Below are 25,096 nucleotides of genomic sequence, written 5' to 3'. Positions count from 1 at the left end.
GGTGGTTGCGGCATCTGCAGGCCAGGAACGTTTACAGACTCATTTTGTGGCAAAACTCTGCAAGTTCAGCAGCGATCCATCAAATCTAAGGGACCACAGTTGCATTTACCTTCTCCTAGATTTATTTTACTTTGGAAGTAAATGTTTTGAAGTGCACATGATTTTCCCTTTGTAAACTGAGGTTATATTTTTCCCAAGGGTGGACAACTCTTTACAAATTAACCAGCTGGACCAGTGGTACAACACAGCTGGACCTTCTCCTGTGCTTTTCACAGAGCTTGATGCACAAACGTCATGGTGTGTGTGCAAAGTATCATCACGTTGCTTTCAACTTATGGTGTCCTTGTGAATTAATGACCTCCAAAACGTCTTGTTGTTAACACCTCAGGTCTTGCAAACTGAGGGCCATGGTTTCCTTTATAGAGTCAGTCCAACTCATGTTGGGTCCTCCTCTTTTCCTGCTGCATTCAGCTTTTCCTAGCATTATTGTGTTTTCCAGTGATTCTTGTCTTCTCATATTGTAACCAAAGTACGATAGTCTCAGCTTGATCATTTTAGCTTCTAGGGAGAATTCAGGCTTCATTTGATCTGGAATTCCCTTATTTGTCTTTTTGGTGATTCACGGTATCCATAAAGCTCTCCTCCAACACCATAAAAAACAACAACAACAACCCCAAACAAACTGTGTGCGTTAAGTGCCGTCAAGTCGCCTCCGACTCATGGCGACCCTATGAATCAATGCCCTCCAAAATGTCCTATCTTTGACAGCCTTGCTCAAATCTTGCAAATTGAGGGCTGTGGCTTCCTACATTGAGTCAATCCATCTCTTGTCGGGTCTTCCTCTTCCCATCTAGCCCCCTTTTAACATGAATAATATGAGAAGAGCCCTGCTGGATCAGACTTGTGGTGCATTTAGTCCAGCATCCAGTTTCATACAGTGACCAATCAGTTGCTCTGGAGGGCCAACAAACAGGGCATAGAGGCTAAGCCTCCACCCCCGCCCCCCGTGTTGCCTCTGAAAAGTCCAGGAGCTGAATGTTCACTTGATGTCCCCCTTCTTTCACACTGCAATCTATAACAATGTAATTTTTCCTTAGGGGGAGAAATACAGGTAACACTCTTTAAGATTTTATGTCTTGAGAATGGCACAACCCTATAGGATTCTCCAGTAAAGGTGTCTTGGACCTTAAATTAGTAGGTATCTTAAAAAAAATCTACCAAAAACATGCCTTTCTCAAGCACAACTCCACTTATTTTGCATAGGATACAAACCCTTGTGTTTGTGTGTGTTAAGTGCCATCAAGTTGCTTCCGACTCATGGTGACCCTTGTGTACTGGCTGACATAAACTCCAATTTCTGGCATTCTGTAAGCATGCCAGTACTCCCAACTATAAATATCTGGCTTTATGTCAGACTCAGGCCAGCCTAATCAGGTCACGCAGGCCTTCAATAGCTATTATATGAAGTCCAGATACGCATCTTTCTCATCCAAACTTCACATTTTAATCTGTCAAATTGGGGCGGGGGGAGCTGTTCAGAGCTGCATCTGATCCTGAGTCCACATATGCACAGAGCTGCCTACTTTTAATTTTAGAAACTGTGGCCACAGTTGGGTAGATGGTGACAGTACAAACAAAGCCAAGGTGGAATCTGGCAGGTCAGAGGTAGGATAGAACTCATATTCATTGGGTCCCACAGAATTCTTCGGCCAATAGAAGGATGTGGGTGTGATTTTTTGCTGATAGCCACTTACTGCAGACTTCTGATTCTCCCCTCATTGTGTTCCTGAGGGGCGTTCTCATTAAGGGGATGGGTACTTTGAATTGCAGGGGATTGGGAGTTGAGGAAAATACGCTCCTCTAATGGAAATCTCTTATGCTCTCGGACATCAACTAAAGAATCCAAGCCATTGTTGGAACTTGGTAAAATCTGATGGCTCATACCAAGAGGATGACGGAATTTAGTGTAACTGGCCTTTCAGTCCTCAGTCCTGGTCATATGAGTGAGCATAGTAACCTAAACAAGTTACAAGGCTGTGGAAATGTTTGCAGCAGGAGTTCACGCTGTTGGCCACTGAGCTGTATCATTTCTCTACTCTTTTACTCTTTGTTGCTGGGGCAGCTCATATGCAGACCCTCCTCTCTCTAGCCTTTTACTTGGTGACTCCTCTTTCTTCCATTCCTCCTTTTCCTGCCAGTGCAAGACCCCTACCTTATTCTTTTCTGATTCTGTCTTCTTTGCCCCTCCCCTTTTAAGTGCCTTTGCCTGCCTAGCCTCTCTGTGACATCAGAGCAGCTCATCCAATTACTTTCAGTTCTTCACTGCCAGAGAATACCTTGTGCATTACAATATAGATTTTGATATATAAAAATAGCAACACTTGTCTGTCCCTGTTTATAATGTCTCAAAAGTCATTTAATGTGCCTTGAGGCTTTCAGCTTTGGGACACTTAAATATTGTCATATTGGATGTTAGCCAGACTTGTACTTACCTTGTTCTTTTAATTTCCTCTACAATCAATGTATGTGGTCCTGCAGTTATTTTTGTATTTTTTTTCTTTCTGTTTTGCCAGTATCTACAGTGTAAGGGATTTTGTGGTATCAGCGGTGATGAAGCATGAGTTGGCTGTGGTGAAATGATGTTATGGAATACTTGTAAACAGTATGTTCTGCTGGAAGTTGTCACCAATAGAATATTTGTAGCAGTCCACTTCTGTGATTTGAAATAGTAGGTTACTGAGTCACAAAAGCACAGGTGCTAAAGAAAGGAGGATAGTTTCTGGGATGGGCAGAATAGGGTCAGAGCAGAAATCATCTCAAATGTGTACCTGCCATTGAAAATGGCTAGTTCTCCACCGGCACCATTACTACCACACCGTGATAGCTAAATAAACTTACCTGTGCCCTCATGTTGTGACATCCCTGCACCATATCATACTGTGGATGGCAGAGGTGGAGAAATATTGAACATTGTGATGTCATGACATGAGGTAACTCCTGCTTACTATGAAGTTTCTTTTTTTTTATGACACACATTTAAAGTAATGCCTTGTTGGTCACTCAGGTAGAGGAGTTAGTGGAAAGGGAGTCAAGGGACAGAGTGGCTAGAGAAAGGAGTCCAAGCTGGTAATAGACTACAAAACCAATTCTTTAAGGAAGGAAGGCCAGATGGAAACCTGAAGAGAAGGGAAGAGGCCAAAGAGAATTGAAGAAAGTTGGAGCTAAGGAAGCGGAGGTGGGGGGGAAACACAGCTGTGGTAAATCTTACTGGACCAAAGAGCAAATGTGGTTGAGAGGAAGGAACAGCAGAGGTAACAGACACTGAAAACTACCTGAAGAATGCCAGCGAAGGGAGTAGCTAAGGAGAAAGCAGGCTGGGGCACATCCTCACCAAGGAGCAAGAGAAGAGGTTGTTCTTGACTTTAAGAAATTAAGCAGGTGGCTGCTGGAAAGAGGGACTTCCTTTTTGTAGAATTCCCTCCCCAGTCCAATTTGCCAGGCACCTATTTTATTAATTTACCTGATTTACTTTATAGCCTGCTTTTCTTGCTGAAATTTAAGGCAGATGACAGAATATAAAACAATGTGGTCAGACAGCATAAGACATCCAATGAAGAATGCTATTTTACTAGGATTACAGAATTGGTAGACGCTGCCAACAGCAAACTCTCTAAGGTAAAGTATACTGTAAACAATGCAGAAAGTGGAATTACAAAGGTAAAAGGCAATGCACTCAAAGCAAGATGATATCTATAGTAATGGTGGCAGTCGACTACAACTTATTACATTATAAAGGCGCCCTCCTAAACTTTGACATCTTTTAAGCCCCAGGTAAACTCCATTCAGTTTTCCTTTGCTACCAGTACTATCTGTCCTTCTAAGGGGAAAGAACTGTTTATTATGTATTAATGCTGGTTCTGTTTGTTGTCCTTAATGTTCTTGTTTTATGTTGCTTTTAGGTTCTCATGTTTGCCTTGAAGGCTGTTTTTAGCAGAAGGGGAGGGTGTGTAAAGTGCGTCAAGTCGCAGCTGACTTGTGGCAACCCAGTAGGGTTTTCAAGGCAGGAGTTTAACAGGGGTGGTTTGCCCTTGCCTTCCTCTGCATGGCAACCCTGGCATTCCTTGATAGAAATAAACAAATAAGCTGATGGCGCGAAGAAGTGGCTTCCTAGCTCTGTATCCTGAGAAACTTTGGTACTGTTAAGAGCTGCCTGGAAGGTGGCTCTTCCTTTTATGGCAACACTGGGGTAAGAAAAATGGCTGATGGTGAAATTTCCCTTTTGAGCCTTGACTGGATATTCTAAGGGAGCAGAGAGCCCTGAGAGGTGGCTGAATCCCACAGCTGCATTTGACCCAGCCAGCCCCTGCAGGTAATGGGGAGAGGCAAACTGTTGGCTGAGTGGTTTCAGGTGGACTCAGTTCTGATAGCAGCCTTGCCTCTTCAGCTCCCACCCCCCCAGTTCTGATAGCAGCCTTGCCTCTTCAGCTCCCATAGTTCTGAAAGCAGCCTTGCCTCTTCAGCTCTCACAGTGTTTGAAAGGCAAAGTGAACTCTTAGGTGATGAGACATAAAGGGGAGCAGGAACTCTTGTTCCTTTAATAGAATATGGGATTACAACAGGTACAGTTTATGAGAAAGGCATGCACCTGCTGACATTTCCTCTTTTACACCATTTTGAAAAAAAATACTTCATGATTGTTTTTTTTTTATGTATACCCCTGCTCTTCTCCCCCGATGGGGACCCAAAGTGGCCTATCACATCATTCTCCCCTTCTCAACATTAGCCCCACAGGAGCAACCCTGTGAAATAGGTTACTCTGAGAGAATGTGACGGGCCTAAGTTCACCCAGCAAGATTTCATGGCACATCAGGAATTCAAACTCGCTTCTTGCAGGTCCTTGATACTTTAACCCCTAGGCCAGAGTGCAGGGGTGTTTTCCTCTGATGCGTTTGGTCATCCTAGTGAAGCTTGGTGCCACCTTTATGATTCTTTTTGTCATTTCATTGAAACAATTAACGTTCTCTTGTATCCTTTTGTTGGGTTTCCATGATACAAAACACAACGTGAAATGATGTACCAGAAGGTTGGGGGAACTCTCAGTCCCTGCTGCTGGGGAACATCTATTAATTTAGATGGGCTTTATGCAGGGCACCTTCACAAATCTCTCCTCTGAAAGCAATGGAGATAGAACTGCAGAACTTGGTGGGTGACAGATTTCCTGACCCGTGCTGTTGTGTTTCTGTGCTATTGTCAATGTTTGAATAGGTGCTTTCTTGACAAAGGACTGCAAGAAGAGCCCTCTGCATGTCATCTCTTTCTAATAATAACCTTTTCAATCATCGAGCGGATTGTTTCTACCGTTGTAATTTGCAGTTAGTGCAGTGTTAGATCATAGTGTGTTGCGCTTATCATTTAGCCTTTTGTTCCCATTTTTTGCTGTGGGGTTCGCAAAAGGACAAATGGTCGGGCTGTTCAGAGACAACCATCACAGTTCCAAAGTAATCCTGCTGCTAGAGAAGTCACCAGAGTCATCTGGACTTCTGTTAATATATGTGCATATGTTCATGACAAAATAGACTCGCGAGAAACATTTTCTTCACAGCTGTCCACATTTCTGTTGTTTCTCTAAACTTTGCCAAGTAAACAAAGGCAATGCTGAAAAGCTATATAGGAAGATGCTAATACAATTTGTTATTTTCTCAAATTGGATCTTTTGATTTAGAACATGGAAACACTTTCCCCCCCTTTATGTATGGTAGCCTGTGTGTATGTAAAGTGCCGTCAAGTCGCAGCCGACTTATGGCGACCCCTTATGGGGTTTTCAAGGCAAGAGACTAACAGAGGTGGTTTGCCAGTGCCTTCCTCTGTATAGCAACCCTGGACTTCCTTGGTGGTCTCCCATCCAAATACTAACCAGGGCTGACCCTGCTTAGCTTCTGAGATCAGGCTAGCCTGGGCCATCCAGGTCAGGGCATGGTAGCCTAGACCATGCATAAAAGAAATCCTATGGCAGGAAAACAAATTCTGTGCTCAAAGTAAACTATTAATATGAGGTACTTTCACCTTTAGTAACCCTGACCCATTAAAATATGCAGGGAGGTCAGATTGGATGTGGGATTATGCCTGTTGGGGGGCTGTCTTTGGTTTTAGCATTGTGTATGTGGGTATTGTTTTTGGTACTCTTAACTAAATTAGAGGTGATAGTTCTGTTTATCTAAAAGCATAGTGCTCCTATCCAGAGAAGAACGCTGAATAGAATGCAAACAGTCCAAGTTAGTGGATGCAGTCGTGGATACGTTGGGTTGGATCCAACTTGTCCATTGGAGGAGAAGGGAGGAGAGGATCCCCTTTCATCACCAAAAAGACTATGCTAGAGCTCATGGGACCTGCATGGACAAAAGGCATGTGTGATTGGGGCTGGAGTAAAGAGGGGGATGAAGTGAGATTGAGCAAAAACAGCTGTCTGGATACAACCCATGTTAAAAATATAATCCTAATCAATGTGTGACTTTCTTTCATTCATTTGACTAAATGTCACTTACTCAATTGGAGAACTTTGTAACAGAACTGCTAAGGCTAAGGATTACATTATATTCTCATTTTAAACATGTTTATTTTATTGTTAATTCTTTAAGAAACATTTTTAGTTTACTCAGACAGTGAAACATATCTTATGATTTATATAGCCATTATATCCTAACTTTCAGATTGATAGATTTCTGAAGAAACACGGACAACAGAGTAATAGATTTTCAGTGTCAACTTCTATTTACAAACTTCATAATTTCAGGGACATGAAATGTCATAGGACCACGGCAACTTCCAGAAATTTTTCTTTACCATATGTATGCATGTATTTATCTAGCAAAACAGTAACTTTATTGTGAATTTGGCTTGAGGCTTCCCATTGCAAATAAATTTAATGCTGGTCTTCATATGGCTAGTTTTGACCTTATCTGGTCATTGTCTTTGGCCTTAACAGTGATGACCTGTTTGGGGATTTGTACGTACAATAAGGCTTCTTATACCTCCAGTTCCAAAAGGAATTTGCTACGTCATCAATATGCTAACCCCCCCCAAAAAAAGTAATGAAGCAAAACAGGAAAGAACACTTCCTTGCCCAAGGATTTGTTTGGATCCTAGTCTGAGTGTTTCTCTGGATTCCCATGGAAACAACAACTACATTTCTTAAAACCAGCAAGGTGGAATGTTTTGTCAGTCTTGCTTTCCCCTATGGAGAAACATAGCAAGGCCCTTCACCTTTTTCTATAGTTGATTCATGCTGAGATCAAAGATGTTTGTCCAAGGCCGTTTGGTGACTCTGTGGCAAAGGTAGATCTTGAACCTAAGATTCCTATGTCGGGGGGTGAGGGAGCATATTGTATACCCCTAAGCCACACATCCTATCCTTTGGTGGGCTCTGTCCAAAATTCACTGAAGCCAGTATAGTGTTTGGACAAGTGTGTATTGACCCAACAGTGACTCAAGAAATGAATTACTTTGCATGTGTGCCAAAGAGTGCTTTAGCTAAAGTATCAGGGTTAAAAGAAGAAAACGAAGCTTGATAATTCAATTGAGGTCTTGCTTACTCTTACCTGTGGCCTGGGGTGAGGCTATTCCTTTGACCATTTAAAGATTATTCTTATTTTAAAGATCCAAATGGGCCCCCAGCGCTGTATGTGATTTTAAGGAACTGATGCTATTTGATGCATGAAAGTCACTGGGCGCAGTCACCTTATGCCACAGTTCATGACCTTACAAGTCTCATTGATCTGGTTATTCTCTTAGATTTTTTTTTTTGGGGAGGGGTTCTTGCTTCTACCACATGGGGTATATTGATTTCTTCTTCTACTTCTCCGGTCAAACGTGATCTGCCCACCTTCTCTCTTGCAGCGTTTCTGTTAACCCTTCTTTTAACTCTTCCCTGGATTCACATGTTCCCTTCCTTCCCTTCTCCAGTGCGGTGTAGTGGTTAGAGTGCTGGACTAGGATACGGGAGACCCAGGTTCGACTCCCTGCTCTGCCATGCAGGCTTGCAGGGCGACCTTGGGCCACTCACCCGCAGGGCTGTTGTAAAGATAAAATGAACATAAGAATTTAAGAAGAGCCCTGCTGGTTCAGAACTGTGGTCTATCTAGTCCGGTATCCTGTTTCACACGGCAGTCAACCAGTTGCCCTGGAGGGCCAACAAAGAGGGCACAGAGGCCAAGGTCTTCCTCTGATGTTACCCCCTGGTTCTGAGTTTTAGAGGTTTAGTGCCTCTGAAAATGGAGGCTTCCTTTACTCTGCATGACTAGTAGCCGTTGATGGACATATCCTCCATAAATCTGTCTAATCCCATTTTAAAGCCACCTATGCTTTAATTAAATTCTACAATTTCATTACTCAATGTGTTAATTACTCATTGAGTAAATGGAGGAAAGGGGAACAATGTCAGCTGTTTTTGGTCCCCATTGGGGGGAATGTGAGGTATCAATGAAGTAAGCAAATACATAAATAAATAAATGTATGGAGGTTTGTGCCACCTTAAAAGCAGAGAGCAAAGGTGGAGAGCAGAGAGATGCCCTCTTCCCATACTTTGGGCAGAAACACCAGTAGGTAAATACACAGCTTAAAAACCCCATGGGTCCAATCTTCCCTACGCATCCCATCCCAGAGAGTATTCTTTGAAGGAGAAGCAGAGACCTGTGAATATTTCAACCACAGTTTACAAAAATCACAATGGGAAAGCATTTGCGCATTCTTATGTGTTTGTGTCATGTGCCCTCAAGTCGCGGCCGACTTATGGCGACCCCTTTTGGGGTTTTCATGGCAAGAGACTAACAGAGGTGGTTTTGCCAGTGCGTTCCTCTGCACAGCAACCCTGGTATTCCTTGGTAGTCTCCCATCCAAATACTAACCAGGGCTGACCCTGCTTAGCTTCTGAGATCTGACAAGATCAGGCTCGCCTGGGCCATCCAGGTCAGGGCGACACATTCTTACCAGGTGAAAAGAAGGAAATCTGCTGATAAATCTAAATGTATATAGTAGCTCTTAGTGAAATTAGTGATAGCAATTATAGTGATGAGGTCTGTTGACTCCCCCCCCTTACAAAGCCACTGTCACAAAAAAATTCTAACCATGAAGCTGAAGTGATGGGGGGGGGAAGCTAAATTTGCTGAACAAGGACAGAAGACCTCGTAAAGATGTCTCTATAAAAGTTTCCAGATGTATTTAAAAGCGAGGAAATGAAGATTAAAAGCCTTCATAAACCTGAAGGAGATGGTTTCGAATAATAGCAGGAACTGCCAAATGCTGGTCCCATAAATCACTGTCAGCACTGAAGGGAGGAGGCAATAAAATGGGCCCCTCTTTTGATAGGTACCAGTCTGTAAATAGAAAAATGGATGTGGGATCTGCAAATTGGGACAGGGTATGGTATTAAGTATACAGTGCGCAAGCAACTGGGGGCCGTACGTTAGAATAAGTTGCTGGGAAAATGACTTGGAGGACATATTCTCACAGGTAAGCTGCTAGATGTAATAATTCTTATATCAAGTACGAATTCCTATTATCAAGTAAGAATTCCCATCAGGCGATTGTTTGAACTGGCCCTCCAAGTATCATGTTCTGAAGTACCATGTAGTACCATGTGAGAGCCAGCATGATTTAGTGGGTAGGAGTGGTGGACTGTTATCTGGAGAACCGGGTTCGATTCCCCACTCCTCCACATGAAGGCAGCTGGGTGACCTTGGGCCAGTCACAGTTCTCTCCGAACAATCTCAGCCCTTCCAACCTCACAAGATGTATGTTGTGGGGAGAGAAAAGGAAGGAGTTTGTAAGCCGGTTTGAGTCTTCTTAAAAAGTTAGAGAAAATTGGGGTATAAAAACCAACTCTTCTTCATCTTCAGCACTTTTGGGACTCGGTGAAATCAGAATAAATGTATGGGAACACATGCTTCAGTGTTCTCATGGTCTTTTTAAAAGAAACCCACCTAGGTGCAGGTAGCTCATTTGTTTCACACAGAAAAGCATTTAAATGTGAGATATCCTACCAGAATTTTGAAACAGTCATACGAGACTGGTATCAGAGTCATGCATGAGCTGTACCGCATCAAATAGTGTGTTTTGGATAGTGTTCTGAAAGGACATTAAGAATAGATTTATTGGAGTCCCATCAAGCATTAGCTTGACTTTCCAGTGAGCGATTCTGCATCTGTATATATTACAATAACGATGCTGAGCCGTGTTTTTAGAATGTCCAATGGTACTTCTCTCTTTCAGTAATATTTACAGCAACCCCTATGGTAGGTCAATATAATTATCCCCACTAAAAGACTAACAAGAATATTTTCTGGTAGGGTATGAGCTTTTGAGAGCCACAGCTTCACTTCTAGGCGCACACTTTCCCCATCCAGTAGTAGAAAAGGGAAGGAGTCCAGCAGCGCCTTAAAGACTAACAAGAATATTTTCTGGTAGGGTAGGAGCTTTTGAGAGCCACAGCTCATTTCGTGCTAGGCGCACACTTTCCCCATCCAGTAGTAGAAAAGGGCAGGAGTCCAGCAGCGCCTTAAAGACTAACAAGAATATTTTCTGGTCGGGTAGGAGCTTTCGAGAGCCACAGCTCACTTCGTGAGCTGTGGCTCACGAAAGCTCCTACCCGACCAGAAAATATTCGTGCTAGTCTTGACGGTGCTGCTGGACTCCTGCCCTTTTCTCGTTTCTTGGCAGCGTGCAAGCGCTTGCGCCTCGGGCCGCGGGTCCGCCCGGCGCGCGCGCTCCCTGGGAACCCTCCCCGGTGCAAAGGCAACCCCGCCCTCGCGGATGGGCGACCGGCGCCAATCAATAAGTGGGCGGGCCCGGGGGCGGCAGGGCGCGGCGTTGTCGGGTTGTCCGCCGCGGCTTTGATTGCTGGGGGCGAGTCGCTGCCTGCCTGCGCCGGGCCAGGTCGGTGCTTCCCCGCCGGCGCGCGGCTGCCCTTGCACGCGCGCACAGACACACACACACACACACACAGCGGCGCGCGCGCGCCCGGGGCTGGGCAGGGCCGGCGAGCCACGCGCAGGCTGCAGCGCTCGCCCGGGATGCTCGCCTAGGCGCGGCTGGGGCGGCTGCGGGGTGGAGGAGGAGGAGGAGGCGAGGTTGCAAGCGCGCGGGAAGCTCCCGGCGTCCGAGCGCTGATTTGTTTCCCCCCTCCTCTTTTTCTCTTCCCCCCTTCTGGGCTGCTGCTGCTCCCGCAGGACCCCTCTGCCCCCCGTCGGGCTACAAGAAGGCGGACGATGAGATGTCCGGGGCCATGTCCTCGACGGGCCAGGAGGAGGCAGCAGCCCGCACCATTTACTTGAACCAGCCCCAGCCCAGCAAGTTCCATGACAACCGGGTCAGGTAAGTGCGGGCCAGGCTTCGGGGGGGGGGGGGATAACTGTGCGGGGCCCTGGGGAGGGGACTCCCTAGATGTACCCCTCTGCGCGTTTCACGCCACTTCAGCTGCTCCTCGGAGGCAAACCCTGGTCCTCCTGGACTCCTTTGAGTCGTATGTAGAGGTCCGCTCTCCAGGTCCCCAGATTTATCCAAGCGGCTTGCTAGCTGGTCTCAGTCTTATGTCCTTTGTCTTTCCTCTCTGGATTGAAAACTGGCAGTATAGCTAAGGGGCCAGATTTGGCCCAGGGGTTTCCAGTTGCTGACTTCCCCGCCTCAGTCTCGTATGGGTTTTTAAAATGGGTAAATTGGGCTTGATCCTAATATCGGAATGTTTTGGTCTGCCGCTAGCAGTAGAAAAGAGCGAGAGTCCAGTAGCACCTTAGAGTCCAGTAGCACCTTAAAAACATTTCTACCAGTAGAAAAGAGCAAGAGTCCAGTAGCACCTTAAAGAGTCCAGTAGCCCCTTAAAACATTTCTACCAGTAGAATAGAGTAAGAGTCGAGTATCATCTTAAAGAGTCCAGTAGCCCCTTAAAACATTTCTACCAGTAGAAAAGAGTAAGAGTCCAGTAGCACCTTAAAGAGTCCAGTAGTACCTTAAAAACATTTCTACCAGTAAAAAAGAGCAAGAGTCCAGTAGCACCTTAAAGAGTCCAGTAGTACCTTAAAAACATTTCTACCAGTAAAAAAGAGCAAGAGTCCAGTAGCACCTTAAAGACTAACAAATTTTCTGGCAGGGTATCTGAAGAAGTGAGCTGTGGCTCATGAAAGCTCATACCTTGCCAGAAATTTTGTTACAGTCTTTAAGGTGCTACTGGACTCCTGCTCTTTTCTACTGACAGAAATGATCAATTTGCAACCTTGGGAAAGACAGAAGCTTGCAGGTGTCCACACCAGGCTGACTTCTCTTCTTTGAGTTGTCCCTGTCATTGCTAGAAAGGATCCCCCCCTCCTTCCTGGTTGTCTCCGGCCTGTGAGGATGTCTTTGCCTCTTAGCAAGAGAGTCAATAGGGTAAAATTCAGTTGATTGACAAGCATTGCCAGGCAAGGACCCAGCATGCTTCCCCTGATCAGAGCAGTTAACACAATAAGGTAAGGTCAACAGCAGGTGATGGATAATAGACTCTTATTTGCAGAAGAATAGTGTGAGAGTCGGTAACAGGTGGGGCACAATAGCAAGAGATCGGTTACCAGGGCCTGTACGCTGGCTCTCTCAGCAAAACAATTACTAGAGCTAATAACAGACTGTGCTGTTTGACTGTTCCCATAACAAGTAGCAGCGGCTGAGGAGCCACAGAGAGATATTCATCCTGATGTCCGGCTCTTGAATGGGCGGTGTCATCTATTATGTTTGTGCAGTGGGTAGATGCCAAACTCTCCCGGAAGTTTCAGTCCCTTTGCCACTTATGTGATGTGGAAAAACCTGTTTCCAAGATCAGACAAGCAAAATCGGGTATAAAACAATGCCAAAATATATTCCAGTTTTGGAAGCTACATTTCTGAAATGCTGCCAACTGCTCAAAGTTCATGTGGTCTTAGTTCCCTGAAGGGATTTATTTCTTTAGGTGAAGAACACACAAATAATTCTTTATCAATGTGATAAGCTGAAAAGTATATGTAGCATTAGATTGCTTGATGAAGACAGGGATCAGAATGGGTTTGGCACTTTTTACTCAATGGCTTTTGAGTCTTAAAGGCTGGGTGAGACTATTCAAGTTGCGTACTGTTACTTCCAGCATGGGTTCCATTCAGCCCTTTTTAACTGGTTTAATAGGTTTTAATTGGACTTCACTATATTCTGTATTTAGATTATTACTATGTAGAGCACAGTTGATTAAAAAGCATTTTGCTCATATAGTTGGATTAACTTTTGGCTGCTGTATTCAGTTTGGGGTTGTATCCCTTATTTTGCATGGTATTGGTTGGGATGAAAGAGCCCCGTGGCGCAGAGTGATAAACTACAGTACTGCAGTCAAAAGCTCTGCTCAGGACCTGAGTTCGATCTTAATGGAAGTCGGTTTCAGGTAGCCAGCTCAAGGCTGACTCAGCCTTCCATCCCCCTGAAGTTGGTCAAATGAGTACCCAGCTTGCTAGGGGGTAAAGTGTAGATGACTGGGGAAGGCAATGGCAAACCACCCCGTAAACATAGTCTGCCTAGTAAACGTCTTGATGTGACATCACTCCATGGGTCAGTAACAATCTGGTGCTTGCACAGGGGACTATCTTTACCTTTAGCTATTGGTTGGGATGTCCCAAACAGGCTTTGTACAGTTTTCCTTAGAGACACACATGTTTAGTGCTTAGTTTCTAAAGGGATGCTGGAGATGAAGGTTGCCCATCTTCCCAGATGTGTGCAAGTTGATGAAAAAGCCCTCTATACACCCTCCAAGGCATGTTGCAGGAATGAGCCCTGGTTTTGAAGAGAAGCTTTGCAGATACACATGCAAATCTAGCTCAGAGTAAGATCTGCGTGTATTAAGTCCTGTGTGTGTGTGTGTGTTAAGTGCAGTCAAGTCGCTTCTGACTCATGGCGACTCAATTAAGTCCTAACGTATCACAAATTAAGTCCTAACGTATCACAAATTAAGTCCTAACGTATCACAATTTACAGTGCAATCCTATGCAGAGTTACTCTAGTCTAAGCCAAATGAAATGAATAGGCTTAGACTGGAGTAATTCTCTTTAGGATTGCACTGTTAGTTACAATGTAGAAGGGAGCCCACAGAGCACTGGAAGTTGCTCCAATATAGTAATGGCAGATGGTTTTTTTGTGTGTGTGTAAAGTGCCTTCAAGTCGCAGCCGACTTATGGCGACCCCTTTGGGGGGTTTTCATGGCAAGAGCCTAACAGAGGTGATTTGCCAGTGCCTTCCTCTGCACAGCAACCCTGGTATTCCTTGGTGGTCTCCCATCTTTTAGACAGGGTGAAATCAGAACCGTTGTCCTCCGGTTATCTCCCTCCTTCCACCTTGCTGCTGCATTGGGTGATAAAATATGTTAATGTACAATTTGGAATATAAAGCCCACAACAAAATAAAATGTGCAATGGATAGCAAGTTGTAAAACAAACAAACAAAATTCAATTAGGACAATGTTGCTAACGAAGGATTCTTCTGCATTTGGTTGAGGACATTAATAACCCTAATAAATAAGAAGGTTTTGGTCAGCAGGGTTGTGGTGGCTTTGATATTATAGCATCCATTAAAAGTGATCAACAGTTTGAAACAGTGCCACAAAATACTTGATTTCATATAATGGTGCAAGGAAGGTTAAATGCAGGGTGAATGGTCTTTGGCATACACAAAGGCTGTCCGGTTATTAAACTAAGTTTTCCTTAGAGATGGACCCATGTTTAGTGCTTAGTTTCTAAAGGGATGCTGGAGGTGACGGTAGCTTGGAAGTTGTATCTCTACCATATAAATCCATGCCCATCTTCCCAGATGTGTGGAAGACGTTGACAAGGAAAAAGTCTTCGATACTTCCTCCAAGGCATGTTGCAGGAATGAGCCCTGAAATAGTGTGCTGAGAATGGAAGGAGGGGACAGAAAGGAGCTCTCAGAGGCATGGACTAGTGTCTGAGCATCATTCTGTTCTCTTTTTACACATGCTTGTTCTTGGTTAGGTTTAGGATAGCTCGGTTCCTAACGTATGCACATTGCTGAGAATTACTTTGTTTAGAGAAGCTACGTTTCATGATGATTACCTATTATGTAGGAACTTAAAAAAAATCTGTCTGAAAATAGCATGCACCCTCTGCTTCCCAGATGGGGAAGAATATGTCGAAGTATGTAGTACCCTATCCAGTTTTTCATCCTACAAAACTCCTTGAATATATGTACTCCCACACAGACACTTGGGGTGGGGGGTTGTTGTCTATTTTGCACTGCCCTTAAAACTGTATACAGAACTTTACTTTTTTTTCATATGGTATCTCAGTTTTATCTTAAATGTTGAACAGCTTTTACTTTTCTACCACCTTTCTGGGGTTCACTTATTCCACTCTGCTAAATGCTAATTTACGGAATTAGAAGACGCCTCACCATTTTAGCTGTTTGTTATATTAATGTTTGTGGCTCCATTTGGTGGGAAAACTGCTTTGCAGATCTCTGGTCATCGTCCTAACCTTGGGCAGATTAGAAGAGTTATTTATGGATGTGTGTGGTGTTCGAATCATGTAATTTTCTTATAGGAGCAGGTAGTGGGTGATGTGAAAGACCTCTGCCTGAGACCCTGGAGAGTTTCTGCCAGTTCGCACAGGCAGTACTGACCCTGATAGGTCATCTGTCCTAGTATGAGGCAACTTCATATAGTCATGTGGAATAGCCCTGTTGGCTTGAATTTAGGGGCAAATTGTACATTACGGCAGTCATGGGTCTAACCTGGAGCTGCTGGCGCCATTTTAGAGGCAAATTTAGCTGTTTAAAAATTGCTATTTCAGTGCTGCAGCACCAAGCAATCTTGTTTTTCTCCCTCCTTGAAAAGGCAGACTTGAAAAGGCGCAAGAGGGGGGAAACAAGGAATTGGGCCCTTATGGCAATAAATTTTCCTCTGAAATGGCCATAAGGTGTAGTTTGGCTCTGAATCTACGGACTTTAGGAGAAGAGGAGGAGGAGGAAGAAGAGTTGGTTTTTATATACTGACTTTCTCTACCACTTAAGGGAGAATCAAACCGGCTTACACTCACCTTACCTTCCCCTCCCCACAACAAGCACCCTGTGAGGTAGGTGGGGCTGGGAGAGTGTGACCAGCCCAAGGTCACCCAGCTGGCTTCGTGTGTAGGAGGGGGGAACAAATCCAGTTCACTAGATTAGCGTCCACCACTCATGTGGAGGAGTGGGGAATCAAACCTGGTTCTCCAGATTAGACTCCACCTCTCCAAACCACTGCTTTTAACCACTACACCATGCTGGCTCTCTTTATGCTGTCTGCTATATGAGGCTCAGTCATATGGTTAGAGGTCTTTCTCTTTCTCCCTGAACATATGAGCAAAAGAGAGGAGAGAGGTACTGCGCAAAAGATGCGCTGTGCCATCTTGAAGAGGACATTGTATTGGAGAGGTAGATGGAAGGCAGAATGAGCAAGTCACTGGATGTTGAAGTATCCCAAAGTTCTGGTCCATGGTTCTCATTTATCATTGCTGTGCTGGCTATATTAAGAAGCTTTGTCATGCTTCCCTACCTTCCACCCCATAGCAGTTTAGAATCTCAAGAGAAGGTTGCCGTTCTAATCTGTTCCAACAAATTTAACAAAAAGAAGTTTTTATGTTTTTTTTTAATATTATGCTTTACTTTTTTATAGTCTGCCTTTCTTGCTGAGACTCAGGGTAAATCACTCAGTGTAATTTAGTGCAGTCCAATAGCATGAGAGATCCAACCAGGCTATAGGATCAGAATCACAAAAATTAGAAACAATGCAATAAAAAAGTAGCAGACAAGATATGTCATAAACAGTGCAAAATAAAAAGAATTACATAACTCTGTGGCATCAAGTCGCAACCAATTTATGGTGACCCCTGCAAGGGGCTTTAAAGGCAAGTGAGAAGCAGAGGTGGTTTGCCATTGCCTTCCTCTGTAGAGTCTTCCCTTGGTGGTCTCCCTTCCAATTACTGCCCCTGCTTAGCTTCCAAGATCTGATGATATAAGGCTGTACCATACATTCCACATCTCCAAAACAAAGTGTGTGTGTGTGTGTATACACATACACGCATACACACAGTAAACAGAAGAATAGACTGTTATTGTGTTCTCTTTATAGAAGCATCCTCCGTTCTGTTATACCATGACCTTATTCCCTTTATAGAAATGCCCTCCTGAACAATTCTATGTTACACAGTTTGCAGAGTGATTTTAAATATTAAGACATTTATTACGGCATGAAAACAGCCAAGACAGGTTTTTTTTTTCTTTGGTAAAACGAAAAGGAGATGGTCTCTGGAAATAGTGCTTCAGGAATAAACGCTTCCTCAGATTAATTTTGTTAACTGAAAAGAGGCAGCTGCCTCTTTAAAGTAACAGAGTTATTGTAGTATAAATGTTTGTGGATTAGAATCCTCTTCATCTGATCTTCATACATTGTTCTACTCCGTGAGATTTTTTGCAACAATATTTACTTAAAGTACCACAAGACTTCTTTTAGTTAAAAAAGTATTTATTTTATTTGTATTCATTTGTACCCCACTTCTTTCTCTCCAATGGGGGTCAAAACAGCTTACAACGTCATTTTCCCATCCTCCATTTGATCCTCAACAATAACTATGTGAGGTAGGTTGGCCTGAGAGAAAGAGTGACTGGCACCAAAGTCTAATCAGAAGAAATGTTGGTTCCCAATACTGGATTTCTGTGGGGCATCTCCTCTTTGTTTTACCAGGCAAAAATAAAACCTGTCTTGGCTGTTTTAATTATTGATTTGAAAGGCTTACTGGTACAAGAGGCGCTGAGATTAAAAACACATCTCGAGCACAGATGTGTCCAGGGAACAGCAAAATGGCTAAAGCAATGCTATGTATCCAGGCTGGTTGAACGTCGAAGGAGGGAGAGGGATGGATGAATATTGCAAGCTAAATCATGACTTACGATAGTGGATCTGCAGCGACCATTAGCTAACAAGACCCTTGATGAGTCTAAATAACTAATAAATATTGGGAGCCATAGTTATGGGTATAACATTTTTAGCTTTGTGGAACAGATAATTTAGAGGTAATTGTGTATGCAGCTCACAGGGTCATACGGGGCCAGTAACTATCAGTGCAGTGTCAAGCAGAGTTGTATGTGTATGTTAAGTGCTGTCAAGTCACTTCCGAATTATGGCAAACCTATGAATCAATGACCTCCAAAGTGTCCTATCAGACCTGGATAGCCCCAGGCTAGCCTGATCTCATCAGATCTTAGAAGCTAAGCAGGGTCGGCCCTGGTTAGTATTTGGATGGGCAACCTCCAAGGAATACCAGTATCGTGATGCGGTAGCAAACAATGGCAAACCACCTCTGAATGTCTTTTGCCTTGAATACCCTATGGGGTTGCCATAAATCAGCTGTGACTTAATGGCACGCACACACACACACACACACACACACACACACACACACAAACTGTCCTATCATTAACAGCCCTGCTCAGGTCTTGCAAACTGAGGGCCGTGGCTACCTTTATAGAGTTAATCCATCTCATGTTGGGTCTTCCTCTTTTCCTGCTGCCTTCAACTTTTCCTAGCATTATTGTCTTTTCCAGTGACTCTTGTTTTTCATAATGTGACCAAAGTAGGATAGCCCCAGTTTAGTCATTTTAGCTTCTAGGGTCAGTTCAGGCTTGATTTGATCTAGAACCCACTTATTTGTCTTTCTGGTGATTCATGGTATCCATAACACTCTCCTCCAACACCACATTTCAAATGAATCACCTTGCTTCCTGTCAGCTTTCTTCATTGTCCAACTTTTGTACCCATACATAGTAATGTAGAATACCCTTCTAAACCCATTGAAGACAGTGGGTTCAAAGAGTATAACTCCATTTAAGATTTTAGTATGTGTCTCATGCAGCTAACCTACATTGTAACGATAAAATGAGAGGACTCCCATGTAAAACCCCTTTAGGAGGAGGCGTTAATAAAGCCACTAAATGATGTTGCATATTTAGTTACCAAAACTTAGTCTACTAATAGGATTGGTAAGGGCTGTACTGCCTGGGGGACGTATAGTGAGATGTGTTTTGTCCCGAATTGCTGTACTCCTAGCAAAGGTGTCATGTGAAGATTCTGCTATGGGCTATGATTATAGTGGAAAGTAGGTTGAGACATTGTGTGCCCAGCAAGTGGCCAGCCCTGTGAAAGAGTAGCTTTTCCACACCATTTCAAAGTCCTGTCCACTGAGAAAAAATACGCTGCTGAGCCAACTGCTCCATGCAGAAGAAGGGAGGGTATGCGGAGGGGCTGTGGCTCAGTGGTAGAGCATCTGCTTGGCATGCAGAAGGTCCCAGGTTCAATCCCCGGCATCTCCAGTTAAAAGGACTAGCCAAGCAGGTGATGTGAAAGACCTCTGCCTGAGACCCTGGAGAGCCACTGCTGGTCTGAGTAGACGATACTGACTTTGATGGACCAAGAGTCTGATTCAGTAGAAGGCAGCTTCAAGTGTTCAAGAAAATAGGAATTTTCCCCACCCACCCCCATCGTCATGTTCCTTACCTCTTCCTACAATGATGTGCTATTTCTATATACTTCCAAGTCTGCCTAACGTATAGGGTCATAGTAGAGATACAAGGGCATAACCCAAGTACAATATACTGAGCATTTTGGACCAAAAGCAGGGTATTCATGAAATAAATGGAATTTTAAAAAATCACATTTGTATCCCACTTGTCCTCCAAAAAGCTTAGAATGGTGTCATGAGATTATAGTGTTTCTGTTCTTGTCTTGTCAGTTCAGTTAGGCTGTGAGAGGGTGGTTGGCCAGAACATAACACACTGCCAACATTACCCATGCTGGCACAAGCTTGGAAATAGCTAGTTCTCTTGGTGCCTACCTTGTGGCTAGTTGAAATTGCTTCCAGTCAACTAGGCAGGGAAGTACTGCAAACACTGATTCTTTGTCTTTTAATGTCGGTATGGGTGGCAGTTTGGGGAGGGGGGCATTGAAAGAGAGAGCACCATTCATAACTTATATTCAAGTCCAGTAGTACCTTAGAGACCAACAAGATTTTTGGGGTATAAGCTTTTGAGAATCAAAGCTTTCTTCATCAGATACAAGTGTGGAAACATGTCTCTAAGGGGCTATTGGACTTGAATCTAGCTCTTCTACTGCCGACCAATGCGGCTACCCTTCTGAGCTATATTCATAACTTACATTGTTAAAAACCTTAATAACATATGCTTGAAAAATAATTTATGCTTAAAAACTTATTCTTAGTTCATAAAAATAATCAAAAATCCACCTCACATTTTAATATTTGCATAGTGACAGTTGCTGTCTCTCTTGCCACACATTAGTATGTAATTTTTTGTGTGTATATTAAGTAGTCTTATTTGCATGGGCATGGTAAATATATCATGGGCTGCCTGATCCTGTCAGGCTGATATGGAGGCTGTGCTACAGACAGATGTTTGCATTGAGAGTGTTGAAGCAGCATCCGACACTAGGAAAGCGACAGACAGAGCAATCCTGAAGGGGGGGCTGACTAAACTGACACTAATGCCAACGCAGGGCCATTTATACCGGTGCGGGGAGCCTCACGGCGGTACCATGCATGGGCATTGGTGCAGCTGACACAGCAGCATTTCCCTGGTGCAAGGGCTTGCACCGGTGCTAAAAGGGGTATTTCCAGGGGCAGAGATGACTTTAGTCAGTTCCTGAGCCCTTTTGCCCTAGGAACTTGTTCCTGCCAAAAGGGAGGCATAGCGCCGTGAAACTGCGAGGAGAAATTTCACAGGGTTTTGAAAAAATACATTTTCGCCTTGCATTTTTGGACCAGCGAGCCACTCAGGAATCGGCGCAGCTGTGCTGTCCCTGTATGCCCCGCATTAACCCCCCACCTTAGGATTGCGCTGAGAGTCGTTCTGCTCTGCTTCTTTTGCCACTAAAAGTCCTAAAACAGTCTTCAGTATTGTAAGTTGTGAATGCATTTCTTTTTGCCTGTGCTGGGTATCTGATGGCCTTTAAGGTTCCCATGCGTAATTGCAATGCACGATCACCGTGTAATAAAGAGGCACATGTAAAGTGATTAACTTGCCAGTTTATCAAGCTTTTTACTGTAAGCGATACCATCCACACTAGTTATCAACTTATCATCCAAAGCGATTGTTGTGAGTTCCAAAATTCCAGAGTAACAAATACCAAGTACTGTATAACCTTAACAGTGTTTATCCTGAATGATACGGCTATGTGTAATTGTTGTGATTCCCAAAGTTCAAAATAACATAGCTGATAAATAACACATACAAATATAATAATCTTATAATAAATAATACGGCTGTGTGACGAGACGCCCGACTTTGGTAACTCATTTCGCTAATGTTTTGTCAAAGTGGTATCAACATTGGTCGTGGTATCTTCATACGTGCCCTCGTCCGCATGAAAACATTTCCCTGTGGTTGCAACACTGAGTAGACTTCGTTGAGAATAAGCCAAATTGAAGAATGTGGTACATTGTTCCACCTGTTTAGGATTGCCCCCAGGGGTGTCACATTGCTATTCAGAATGATGCCCTTGCCTCAGCCTCTAGCCACAATACATACGTTCCAGCTGTAAGACTTATTTTTTGTTGGAAGTTGAAATCCAGGGCGTTGAATCAGAGCATTTTGTGATTTCATGCTCACTCAAATCAATCAATCAAGTTTTATTTTGATACAATATCAGCTCTGAATAAAAATTGAAGTTAGGTTAGAATAATAAAATAATAAAAGTTGATGATTCTGGGAGGGATTATTTGAAGAAGAGGAGGAAAGATCTTCTATGGGGGAAGGTTTTCAACCAGCTGTTTACGAATCCCAGAATTTGGCTACTTGAGAGGTTATCTCCGGAGAGGAGTCTGCTAAAAGAAGGGAAACTTTAGCTTCTTCTGATCTCCCAGGAAAGGATGACAATACAGGGAGAATTTATTGCGATCTTATGTCGTTGTAGAAAGGACATTGCAGCAGAACATGTTCTATTGTTTCCAGCTCACTTAAATCTAGAATGGACAGACATTCTCACTGTGTCTACTCCATTTGTTGAATCATGAGAATTTTAAAAAAATGGTGCCAGAATAATTCACTTTAAAAAAGCTGCGGTGAAAAATGTAATATTCTGCCCAGTTTAGAAAACAACAAGCATAATCAGGGACATAAATTCAGATGGAATTGTAGACCAGAGAGGTGAGTATCTGTGTGATTGGTGGATGAGAAGGACCGTAGCTGAGATGAAATTAAATGCTCAAGGCGACTTTTGTAACACGCTGTGGTCTGTTCTTCGAAAAAAGGTTGGAGCCATCTTGTCTGCAGTCATTGCCTATAGACTGATAGATTTTAAATTTGTATGCTTTAATTTGTTAGCCGCCTTGGCGGCCCAGTGAGGGCAGAAAGGCAAGGTAAAAATCTTGTTCAATAAAATAAATAAAGAATCCACTGGCAGTTGTGGGGTTGGAATAAATCTGTGGTTGGAAATGTGTATAAAAAGTGAATTGCCACCACTGAACAATGTCAGTCAACTCATGAGCACATTGCCTTTCTGGATGTGCCCCATGGCTGCATCCAGAACTTGGAAAAGAGAGTTTCAGATTTAGAAGAAAAAGAGTTGGTTTTTGTGTCCTGCTTTTTTCTACATTTAAGGCGTTTCAACGTGGCTTACAATCACCTTCCCCTCTCCTCAACAGGCACCTTGTAAGGTAGGTGGGGCTGAGAGAGTTTGGAGAGAACTGTGACTAGCCCCAGGTCACCCAGCAGGCTTTGTGTGTTGGAGTGGGGAATCAAGCCCGGTTCTCCAGATTAGAGTCCACTGCTCTTAACCACTTCATCACACAGCAGATTTTGGGACACCCTTCAAGGAAAGCAAATGGTCAATTATTTAGGATATCTCCAACATGAGGGTGGCATTTGGATTTTCTGCCTTGGGCACTAATAAGTCTTGGACTGACCTTGTATCTGGAGGGTGTATGTGTGATACCAGAGATCCTATGTGCTGTAGTGCTTAGAGTGTGAGATTAAGACCTGGGAGACCCAGCATAGAGACCCCATTCTGCCATGGAAGCTCACTGGTTGCCCTGGGGCCGGTCACTCTTGTGTTCCCCACTTCACAGGGTTGTGAAGGTAAAATGGAGGAAGGGAGGACATTGGGCAGAAAAGCGGAATATAAATCTGTCAGTGAATGAATGAATATGCTTGTCCATGATATACAACCACACAAACGGTCAGTATTATCGTTGTTGTCAGTGGATGCGGGTGGGATGGGGACTAATTCGAGGCACTCCATCCTCCCATATTCATCCCTTTAACAGAAGAACTGACATTACCTAAACTGATGCTGTAGGCCATTTGATCAGCAGGAGAGCTCTGTGCGCGTAGCCCGCTGCTGGAAGGCTCTTTGAATAATGGCCAGTATGTGTAGTGCTGTATATAATGGGAACCAACCCTTTTCTGAAAGTGCTGGCATATATTTAGGAGACCACTTTGCACTTCCAATACAAAAGTGCCGGCTGGCCAACAGTACTGCTTTAATGCTTCTGGAAGGAAACTGAATAACGTGAAATGCAGCTTATGGGTCCAGCTTATGAAACATTGGAATGCAGGACAACCTGGTCCAGGATTGTTTTTCCTGCAGGCTATGTGATACAGGGATTAGTGAAAAAAGAGTGACCCTATGATGCAGAAGGCTGTGTCTGAGGCGTGCAGCTCCTTTTAAAGAAAAAGGATTTTGACAAGTAACCCTGTATTCCAAATCGACAAAGTCTTAAGCATTCATAGTATAAAGAAACAAAGAAATAATCAATTTTACAATTTTAAAATAAAGTAACCCTGTATTTATTTCTTGGCCCATAGTCTCTCTCCCCCACCCCCAAGAGAGCCAGCGTGGTGTAGTAGTTAAGAGCAGCAGACTCTAACCTAGAGAACCGGGTTCGATTCCCCACTCCTCCACATGAAGCCTGCTGGGTGGCCTTGGGCCAGCCACAGTTCTCTCAGAACTCTCTCAGCCCACGTGGAGGCAGGCACTGGCCACCTCCGAACATCTCTTGCCTTGAAAACCCTACGGGGGTCGGCATAAGTCAGCTGTGAGTTGACGGCACACAAACACACTCACAACATGCCACATTAGTGCTGCAGGCCCAACGCTGTGGGCCTGTTTGGGACCAGTCGCCATATGAACATATATAGGGATATATGCCACTGCCTTATACTGAGAGCCAGCGTGGCCTATTTTTTCTTGGTGATTGGTGCAGCCCTTTCATTTTTCTCTTGCCAATTTTTTTTTTAAACAAAGAGAAGGCAGCCCCTTAATGGAGTTCTTGAAACTGTTTATGAAGAGCTGGCGCATTTTGAGCCGGAAGACTCTTCAGCACAGGCCGCTGAACCAGTTTAATCGGGAGGAAGCTCAGGCAATTTTGCATGCTGTCTCTTGAGGCACCTGAAGAAGAGCCGTCGGACTCCCCAAACACAATGGGCTTCAGTAGACTGTTTCAAGTGCACCTTTGAGGCCTTTTCTTTCCTTTGTCCCTGTGCTGGGGACTGTTTCTGAACCAGTCTCCTGTAGCAGTGCCTTTCACTGCAGTCTGTCATACAGAAATTAGCAACTGATAATGTGCCTGCAGCGTACTGGCCAGTGAGAGGCAGTGAGCACATACTTTGCTAAAGAGCCAGCATGGTGTAGTGGTTAAAAGTGGTGGACTCTAATCTGGAGAACCAGGTTTGATTACCCACTCCTCCACATGAGCAGCAGTGCCAGGAGAATGGCGCCCGGGTCCCCCTGCTGGCGTACGTGCCAACCTGGACAGCATAAGTGGCATGGGCGGTGGAGTCTGATCTGGAGAACCGGGTTTGATTCCCCACTCCTCCACATGAGCAGCGGAGGCTAATCTGGTGAACCGGGTTGGTTTCCCCACTCCCACACACGAAGCCAGCTGGGTGACCTTGGGCAAATCACACTCTTTCAGCCCCACCCACCTCGCAGGGCGTCTGTTGTGCGGAGGGGAAGGGAAGGTGATTGTAAACCGGTTTGAGTCTCCCTTAAGTGGTAGAGAAAGTC

General features: G+C 44.1%; 1 protein-coding gene across 1 annotated transcript in view; it reads left to right on the top strand.

Annotated features, from left to right (window-relative positions):
* The window catches only part of ATP8A2 (ATPase phospholipid transporting 8A2), a 419,645-nt gene that overhangs the window by 33,727 nt on the left and 360,822 nt on the right, over positions 1 to 25,096 (top strand). The window contains 1 exon segment of the mRNA XM_056858410.1: positions 11,220 to 11,364. Coding sequence (XP_056714388.1) covers positions 11,220 to 11,364 — 145 coding nt within the window.

This window comes from Euleptes europaea, chromosome 12 (assembly GCF_029931775.1).
Source record: "Euleptes europaea isolate rEulEur1 chromosome 12, rEulEur1.hap1, whole genome shotgun sequence".
In the NCBI taxonomy this organism is placed as follows: Eukaryota; Metazoa; Chordata; class Lepidosauria; order Squamata; family Sphaerodactylidae; genus Euleptes; species Euleptes europaea.
The sequence above is the reverse complement of the archived record's forward strand: the minus strand, read 5'-3'. Positions and strand labels throughout refer to the sequence as shown.